Below are 9,770 nucleotides of genomic sequence, written 5' to 3'. Positions count from 1 at the left end.
GCAAAAAAATAAACACATACGGAATAGGGGTAGGGTTTAACAAGTAAATGATAAAACATAGAAAATAAATTACTACAAGTAAACATGCCATCAAATAAGGAAATAGGTAAATAAACATATATCAAGAGTTATCCATTTAAGGAACACAAATTAAGAAAAAAAGGAAAGGGATGAAGCATGTAATACACAAGCATAATATCAAATGGTGTAAAAGGGAAGCAAATAACATGAATAATGAAATGAATTGAGCATGAAACAAAAAATGAACAAACAAAAATAAACCCCACATAAAAATATAAGACACATAATGGTAACCTAAGAATATCCCCAGCAGAGTAGCCATGTTGTCGCATCCCATTTTTCTCAAAATGGAATTGCAACGACGTGAAAACTCTTATTTAGGATTTTTTTTTAAAATGAAGAGTCGCCACCTAACGAATTAAAGGCACGTTAGGGAACCTTTCTACACTAAATTAATTTTTTAAAAGGTCAACTCTACCAAAGTTCGGGTAAGGATTCAAATTACCTCAAAAGGAAGGTGTTAGGCACCTTTTGAGGTCCACAAAGGTGGATCCCGACCGAATCTTGTAAATCTATGTGAGAGTTAAAGATATAGGAAATAAAGGTCTCTAATTCATTATTATTAATTAAAGAAAGACTATGTGATCAAAGAGAGAAAAACTTTATTATTTTTCGAACAAATAAATAACTTGAGCATAAATTAATTAAAGGCCAAATCCATCGGTGATCCCTTAAAATTGGAACCAACTTTCACTTAGACACCTAAACCAAGAGATATTCATTTTAGACACCTAATGTAAGGGTCTGATGTGTTATTTTGACACGTTTTAAACAGCTAGCCCCTCGCGTGTTTTGCACTTACCTGAGGTGCATAGAAGCTATGTTTTCATCTGATGTGGCACCAAACAAGGACTATAACGGTCATATATCTCTTATTTATATATGTATGCCTCTTCTTCTTCATGTTTTCCCTAATCAGTTCTCTCTTCTTCTTTGTTTTTCTCTCTATCATGCCCTAATTTCTTAGATTGTTTCTCTGATTTGGAAAAAGAAAAAGGCAAAAATCAGTTCTCTCTTCTTCTTTGTTTTTCTCTCTTTCATGTCACTCTTCTCCTACACTTCCATGTCGAGCTTCTCCAACTCTTCCATGGCCTCTTTGGATGAATGTCGATATTGTAAATGTGGTAATGAAGCACTATTAAAAATTTCTTGGACCCAACTAAATCCAGGTCGTAGATGTTTTACTTGTAAACTTTCAAAGGTAAAGTAATTCTTTATGTTAATATTTTTACTTATATATTACAACTTTTATTCAATGTGAATCTTAAAGCTCCATTTATTTCTTGTAAGTACAACAAAAGAGGAATAAGTATTTTCTGTTAATTGTGGGTTTTTAATTTTTTTTTGATTGATTTTATAGAAAATGGATGGCTGTAATTTTTTTTATTGGTATGAAGATCGACACCCTCCTCAAGCAAATAAGGTGATTTGGGGTTTGTTGAATAAAGTCAAGGCTTTTGATAAAAAAATAAATCGAGCAAGAAATATATTTATTGTTGGTGTGATCGCTACTAGGTTGGTAGCGATTGAAATATGGAGATTGAAGCCAAATTGTTAAAATATGTTGTGTTTTTGTTGTAAAGTTGTTTATGTTTTGGATAGGTGGTGGTGTAGTATTATTTTGATGTTGTTGTTATTGTAAAGTTGATGTAAAGTTAATGTAAGGGTCTGATGTTGTTGTTGCTGTGAAGAAATAATCTTCATGTTGTTGTTGTTGCTGTAAATTTCTAGCTAGGCCACATTTGTATGTATTTTGATGTTATTGTTGTATACAATTCACAATTCACATCTTGTTGAAGTGAATACATATTTCACTTGTTAAAAGTTCAAAATTCCTATACAATGTAACTCAAAAACAGTGGACTGGTTAATACCAACAACAAAAATAGAGACTTTACAAATTTAATACCAAAAACATTTAACAATATCACAATGTAACTACAAAAACATAATCCACAATGAACTCAAAGTTAGCATTATGCTAAATACCACGATCAGTGGACTGGTTTAACAAGGTTACAATCCTCAAAAGATGTTACACCTTATGTTAAGCTGTTAAGCAATCCGCAATTAGTATTCAAAACTTCAAGCTGCTATTACTTCTTCTTTTTGTTTGCCATTTGCTGCAACTGGTTGGTAGTGACAACATCTTTATTTTTCCATCTCAAGCCTCTAGTCTTAAAACCAAGGTCTATGCCTGTTGAACTTGCATCCTTAAAATTTGAACCTGTTGGTAGAATTCTTTGACTTGAAGTCCCTAGCTATTTTTACAGAAAAAGAGAAACCAAAATTAGTAAGTAAGCTGCACTACTGAAGATTAGTATGTAACTAAAGGAGAAAACAACATATATTGAGTATTTGGGTTCCACTTGCACTTGTGAATATGCCAAATCCAACATTACTTGATCCACCATATGATGATTTCTTTGTCCCCCCTCTTGCAGAGTCTTCTCCAGTTGCTGCAACTCGTCTCTTTTGTCCAACAGTCTTTCTTTCCCTCCGAGGTAGTTGACTTGTTATTCCTCTTGTAAAAGGAATACTTGTATCCACATATGATGGTGGTTGGCTTGAGCTTGTATCATTCACCCTCTTAACTCTACTTGTATCAGCACAAACTGTTGTTGAAGAAGCATGCTTGCTTGATGTAGTTGATGCAGGTTGGCTGAATGTTGTTGGTTCAGCTTGTAGAGTCTTTTTTGGTTCAGGTTGACTGAAGTTTTTTGGTTTAGGTTGGCAACTTCCTTGTGAGCTTTGACCAGTAAATTGTGAATTATGGGTAGCTGCTTCTGAACTTTGATCAGCAACCTAAATATTTAACCACAAAATATATGTTCATTAAAAATTCAACAAGTGATTTAAAAAGACACAAGCAAGTATAAATTATGTTACCTTGCAATATCTCTTGTTATGACCTTGTTGTTTACACATGGAACAATTCTGTTTCACTCCTTGTTTAGACATTTTTCCATACTTCTTTCTTGGTTCATCTTTGCCCTTTCTTCTACTTCTTGCAGGTCTGTCAGGCATTGGTTTAGGTTCAGGAGGTTCAATCCTTGGATTGTTAGTTTCAGGCCACATCTTCATATTTGGAATTGGTTGGATGAAATGACTATAAGCCTTTAAGAAAGTATCCTTCTTATACCAATGCTCCACAAGAGGTTCAGGCTCCTGTTCTATGTGACACAAAGCAGTAATAGCATGTTGGCATGGAATGTCTCTCAGTTGCCAAGTTCTACAACTACAAACTCTATCAGCCAAGTTAATTGTATGCTTGTACTCCCTTTCTCCAATCTCAAACCTAACATCAGCATTCCAAAGCACCTTGCATGTCCTAGACTTGTCCTTATTCTCCTGTAAGATAAGTCTAGCCATAAATGCAATATCAGATATCCAGGTGTTGGCAAACTTAATCATATCCACAGTTCTTATCATTATCTTTTTCCTAATTTCCTCCAACATGGTTATTATAGATTTGTGTCTACATGATATAATCCATGAGTTAAAGGTTTCACACATGTTATTTTCAACTACATCACATTTGGAATGCTCTTGAAAGAATGCCCTAACCCATGACACCTTTGGATAATGCAATAGGTCAGCAAAAATATCCTTACCAAGTTTGCTCATTTTAGGAAGCTCATCCTTGAACTTCACTTCAAAACTTGACTTTGAACATCTCCAGAATTGTTTTCTCCTTTCCTCTCCTTTCTAGGTTTGATTCCAATTAGACCAAATGTGTCTAGCACACATTCTAACTTCAACATTTCGTAGCATTTCAACAACTGCTGCATGAAAACCCTGCAAAGAAAATAAAATGCAAATCAATACTTAATAAATAATCTAATAGCTTTAGCAAATGTAATATGTAATTACCTTTTGTATATCTGTCATCACAGTAAGGCCCTGTCCAGTACCCAACTGCAGGTCCTCTTTCAAGTAATTGATAAAGAAACTTCAACTATGCTTAGTTTCCTTATCTACAACTGCCCAGGCTATAGGAAACATCTGATTGTTTCCATTCTTGCCAACTGCTACTAGAAGTTCACCCTTGCAAGCACCCTTTAAAAAACATCCATCAAATCCTATTATTCTTCTACATCCTTCCTTCCACCCCTTTTTCAATGCATCCAAGCACACATAGAAGTATACAAACAAATTCTTTTCTGGTGCAGTTTCTCCATCCATTCTTAAAAAAACAAAACTATCAGAATTGGTCTATTTTATAACCTCAGCATAATCACATAATCTTACAAATTCCATATTCCAGTCACTCATGGATTCTCTAAGAATCATTAGCTTTGCCTTGTAAGAGATGGTCCTACCCACATACAATCCTAACGTCTCCCTGCACAATTCTTGTATTTCCCAAATCTTTATGGATGATTGTTAATTTATTTCATCCCTGAATTTATTTGCTAGGAATTTACTTGTACACATTTTGTTCTTACTTCATGGAGAACACTTATGTATAGGATGGTAGTTATTGATCAAAAAGTTATCAGAATTTCTATCAGTTGCACCATAACACAACCATTTGCATTTTTCTTTGAATACATTTAACCCTAACTCTATGAATTTCATTAGGCCTTAACTTAATCTGATAATTATTTTCTACTGCATAATTTGTCAAAGCCTTTCTAAATTGTTTAGCATTTTAAAAAATAGAGACTTCACATTCAGCATCATACCTGACATTTTTACTCTTTCTTCTTCCTGGTTGATCAACACCCCTAACAGCTTCTACATCTACCACATTTGTGCTATTATCACTATCACAGTTTGAGCTATCAATATACACTTCATCTCCTCCTAATCTGCCAACATATCTATCCTTCTTATTTCTTTCAATATCTTCAAAGCTTCTATCAATACCAGTTTCACCTACTGGTATTTCTTCAGGTACTTTCTTTTTTTTCTTAGGATTAGAATTTCTTTTGTTCCTACTTTCAGATCTAAAGGATCTCAATTTTTTATCAACATCTAAACCATCTTCATCAGGAATGACATTTATATCTGAGTCACTACTAGGCAGATCTGACTCATTCACATCTGAAACATCATCAGTCTCATTCACATCTGAAACAGCCTTATTCTCCACATTTCCAACATCAACATAGTCTGACCATGGCAAAAGACCAACTGGAGTTGGCAATTCCTCTAGCTCATCAATTTCATGGACCACATAAACATAAAAGTCATCACCATCTATTAAGTCTTTCACATAGTCTAACAACTGAATATTAGAAATAATTTGGATAAATTCATTGTTAATTTCATTTTGACAGTAAAAATCCTTCACATTTGGGTATCCAAGGTCTTCAGTGTATGAAAGAAATTCGACAAGGCTAAAATAATCTTTATCAATGGCAACGACAAATATATCTACTTCTCCTTTATAAGTAGGGTTAGGGTCTGCAATAACATGACTCCCATGATGAAAACATGTCAATATATAGTCGTCCATATCTCAAAAAGAAAATACCCAAAAAGTCCCTTAATTTATCAGTGCAATTTCCAAAAAAAAACTAGGTACAAAATGCTAACAGATAGTGACACAACCAGAACATACACCTTCTTCTTCAAGGATGAAACATGCAAACACAAACTAATATAACTTCAAGAAGCAGATGTTAGAAATGTCAAAACGCCCAATAAAATTGCAATCTCTAACACTTGATTTCAACCTTTAAACCTGAAAATTGGCAAGATAAACAAACATAACAGTTAGTACTACCTAAGAATTGAATGAAAATCAAGACACATTGAACTTTCATACACTTACCTAGGTTTTGATCGATGAAGAAGGAAGAGGGTTTCATTTGAACTGAAGAGACAATGTACACAGTGTGTTGAAGATCAAGTTTTGGGCACTGAATGAAAATTGAGGAAGATTGAACTTTCATACACTTAGCTAGGTTTGATCGGTGAAGAAGGAAAAGGGTTTTCTTTGAACTAAAGAGACAAAGGACAGAAGATCAAGTTTTGGGCATTTAATCTTAAAGTTATGACGTGTAAAGATGATAGTATTGGCAAAATTTAATTGGTCAACTAATCTATGTGGAGAAAAGTGTAATACACACTCCATACTCCAACTTCGGATTATTTAAAAAGTATCAAAATGACATATCAGACCTTTACATTAGGTGTCTAAAATAAATATCTCTTGATTTAGGTGTCTAAGTGAAAGTTGTGCCAACTTTAAGGGGTCACCGATGGATTTGACCTTAATTAAATAAATATAAAGTAGGTCATAAAGAATGTAATATTTTTAAAACAAGTTAATGAGATCTACATAAATCCATTTAATCTAATTAATACAAATCTATGTGATAATATAATTAAACACATTAACTTGTTAATTACAACACAAATTTAGACATGCAAACTTTATATTACTTATTTAATACAAATGAAATAATTAGGTGACCAATCATGTGCAATTTATAACATCGGATAAGCAAAAAGATAGAAACGGCAAAGTTGTATATGAAAAATCTATATAGATCATATGTAAACTAAACTACCCCAAACAAATAAAACATAATTATAAACTTAATTAAACAAATAAAATGCTTAAGGTTTGAAAGAAACTTCACAATGGAATTTTTAGACTTGAAAAACATGTTTGTTTCTTTATAAGGATGATGTCACGATATTGTTAATCGCGCTCCTCCACCATAAAAATATTCTTTGATTTGAGGTCGGTCTTAGAAAAATAATAATAACAATTTTTAAAAGATAAGTGAAAGCTTTGATTAAAATAAGCACATAAATATATTTAGATATAAATACACATAATCTCTTTTGATAAATATTGGGTAAGTGATACTCCCGAGGACGCGCTGACTTAGTTTAAAATTTGAAATTAGACCTCGTAATTCCTTTTACTTTCCCGCTAACTATAGGTTAGGAGATAGTATTTTTGTAATAACTAATAATTTTGAACACACTATCTAGCTCAAGTTGTAGAAAAGGAAACTAGATAATGGTTTTAAAATGAGTAAAAAGTTGTAAAAAATATATGAGTTATAAAAAATGTTTAGTAAATAAAAGAAAAAATATTTAAGCAATTAGCACATAATTCCCCGCTCCCAAATTGAAAGCAGCCCCGCGTTATTTTATTTTATTATATATGGATAGTTTACAACATTATTACAAGACCGAATAAAGAAGCACGTAAATAAAGTAATATAAATTATAAATAAAAGATTTAAAATAAAACAATAAGATCCCGACTTTCCCACCTAGGAGAACTCTTCTTGTCTTGAGTTTTAGTTCAAGACCTGCTAAACCATAAAGAAAATACAAACAAGATACGGAATACCAATAATATGCAATAATCATGTAGCTTTCAAAACAGAGAAACTGATAATGTATACATATCAAAACTGATATGTGATTAACCTGGATGCTTTCCATTTTTATTTAGTAATATAAATTATGCAAGAAATTTAAAGTAAAACTTTGCACTATACAAGAATTAAAACAATAAGAATTACTAACCGGTTGAAAATTATCGAGTAATAAAGAGATGAAGACGATCAGAGATGTCAATAGCAGCCGTCAAGATCACAACACTTGAACAGTAATATTCACAACCAAAAAAATACCAAAGGAAAGTATGAAAAGCTCATAAATTATGTGAAAGGGAGTGAAGAAGAGAAGTTGTTCTCTTTTAGTCTGTAAAGCTGTGTCTGAAGTGTCTAGTCCTCGTCTCCCTCAAAGAATGGCCAGATTGCTTTTATTATACAGTGCAAAGAGCACAACCCGTAATAGGAAGAGAATAAATCAGAGTGTAAATTAAGATATATCCCCAAAACAAAATAAAATTTCCCTATATGCACAAGTGTAAAAGCTGTTCAAGCTAATTAAGGTAAAGAAATCAAATATAGGAATAGAGTATACTACAGTCAATCAAAATATAATTATGAAATTCCAGTTTACCAAAAGAACAAAGTATTATGATTAACACAAGAAGTCACATGCGAACGTACGAAATTAAGATTTCCACTTACCAAAAATGATCCAAATAAAGAAGGAAACTAATTAATTACCATCCGAACTTTGGAGATTTTTCAATTATGGTAATCAGTAGTTAATCATGTGTCAAATTACTCAACTAAATCAAAGTAAACAACAAGGGGAATGCAATAATGAAAGGCCTTCTGTAACAAATTAATTGATTTAGTGCAATTAAGCTGTCAACACTAGCAATATGCTATTTACTATAAATATTTCCCAAAATCAAGTACTTCAATCAATTAGTTATTTTATAATTAAGATGAATATGTGAGTTGTTCTAATTCAAACAAGAAGCGAAATCATTATGATGAAATTAGCAGATTAAGACTACACTTGTCTGGAATATTCAATTCCTAACATGCCATATGCAAGCATGTAAAAGCTGTCCAGAATCAATCAAGGAAGAAAATATTAAAATGGTCAACTAATTCAAACCATAGCTTTTTCACCAGAAGATGTGAGTTTCAGTCGAACAACCATAGGGGTTTTTCACTTGTAATAGCCAATACGAATATGAATTATTAAGAATTTAAACAATAAGCAATAATGCAATTGTAGAACTCATAATCTGCTCAAAGAATCGACTAATGGGAGTAGCAAAAAATAGGAAATCATACCACAACCGATATGTGAAGATCGATCTTTGGACGAAATAATCTTGACCTTAATAGAGCCTCGTTGGTCAGTCTTTGGCAGTAGTGGTGTTTTCTTTGTCGCTTCGTGGTGGGAATGGGTCAATGGGATATGGGCAGACGCTCATCTCATCAGTGGGACTTTGCCGAGATGGAGCAGAGGAGAGGGGAATGGCAGCGAAGGGAGTTCGAATGGGTGTTCTGTCCGTCAGAGTTGGAGAAAGGGGAGAGGGTCGATTTCGTCGGAGGGGGAGAAGAGAGGAGAAGGGGGCATGGCGGCTGCTCTCTTTTTGTGAGAAGATGAAGAGCAGAAAAAAGAGGGGAAGGTGGTGTGTGGTAGGATCCTGGTGGCTGTCTCATCGGAGATGAGAGAGTGAGGAGGGAAGAGGAGGCGACCGCTTTTGGTGGTTCTGGGGTGTGGCGGTTGAGGGAAAACAAGTTTTTCTTCGGTGATTAGTCTTTCCGGAGAAGGAGAGGGTAAGAGACGATGAGTGGGGGGAGAGTGGTGTGCGGTGCTCACTAGAGGCGGAGCAGCGGTGGTGGAGAGAGGATTTTAGAGAGAGGGGAGAAGATGAAGTGATGGAAGAGTGAATAGTTTAGGGGTTTTGAGGGTTGAAAATAGGAATTAGGAATGAAAATTAATTTGGTCTATCCGATTAAAGAAATGGACAACTAAGATTGACAATTGGGGTTTAAAACTGAGCCACATTAGATTCATATGGGCTTCAATTGAAATGAATTATAAAGAATAGGCTAGAATTGATATAAAATTGGATAGGAAGGCTATGGTTTAAATAAATTGGAGAAAATTGAATGGATTGCAATTTAATTAAAAAATACTACACATATAAAGTAAAAAAATAAATAATATTTTTTCATATACAACAAAAACAACAACAAATCCAGTATAATTCCACCATGTGGGGTTTGGGGAGGGTAGAGTGTATGCAGACCTAACCCCCTATCTTAGAAGGTAGGGCGACTGTTTCCAAAAGACCCTCGGCTCAAGAGAGGAAAACAAGATAAAAGATCAGA

At 33.7% G+C, this 9,770-nt stretch overlaps 1 protein-coding gene across 7 annotated transcripts; it reads right to left on the bottom strand.

Annotated features, from left to right (window-relative positions):
* Positions 1–1,967: 1,967 nt before the first annotated feature.
* LOC129889148 (uncharacterized) lies at positions 1,968–9,375 on the bottom strand. Of its 7 annotated transcripts, none has more exons than XM_055964332.1 (5): positions 5,864–9,375; positions 3,955–5,773; positions 2,971–3,879; positions 2,484–2,886; positions 1,968–2,338 (listed from the first exon to the last, which is right to left on the bottom strand). In XM_055964332.1, exons 3-5 carry the CDS (start codon positions 3,706–3,708, stop codon positions 2,178–2,180), a joined length of 1,302 nt encoding a protein of 433 aa, XP_055820307.1. In that variant the 5' UTR covers positions 3,709–3,879; positions 3,955–5,773; positions 5,864–9,375; the 3' UTR covers positions 1,968–2,177. The 7 variants fall into 7 exon arrangements, with proteins under 7 accessions (XP_055820307.1, XP_055820308.1, XP_055820309.1 ...); XM_055964333.1 differs by having other exon boundaries at positions 8,721–9,375; XM_055964334.1 differs by having other exon boundaries at positions 3,955–4,267; positions 8,721–9,375.
* Positions 9,376–9,770: the final 395 nt, after the last annotated feature.

The sequence above is a fragment of the Solanum dulcamara genome, chromosome 5, assembly GCF_947179165.1.
Source record: "Solanum dulcamara chromosome 5, daSolDulc1.2, whole genome shotgun sequence".
Classification (NCBI taxonomy): domain Eukaryota; kingdom Viridiplantae; phylum Streptophyta; class Magnoliopsida; order Solanales; family Solanaceae; genus Solanum; species Solanum dulcamara.
Note: the sequence above shows the minus strand (reverse complement) of the source record. Positions and strands in the feature narration are given on the sequence as shown.

Bases quoted from the DNA above. Each gene is read 5' to 3' on its own strand.
- LOC129889148 (XM_055964331.1), bottom strand. From the start codon at position 3,708: ATGAGCAAACTTGGTAAGGATATTTTTGCTGACCTATTGCATTATCCA. The intron at 2,887-2,970 runs GTAACATAATTT...TTAAATATTTAG, and splicing joins ATAACAAGAGATATTGCAAG to GTTGCTGATCAAAGTTCAGA. The intron at 2,339-2,483 runs GTAATGTTGGAT...AAAAATAGCTAG, and splicing joins ATCATCATATGGTGGATCAA to GGACTTCAAGTCAAAGAATT.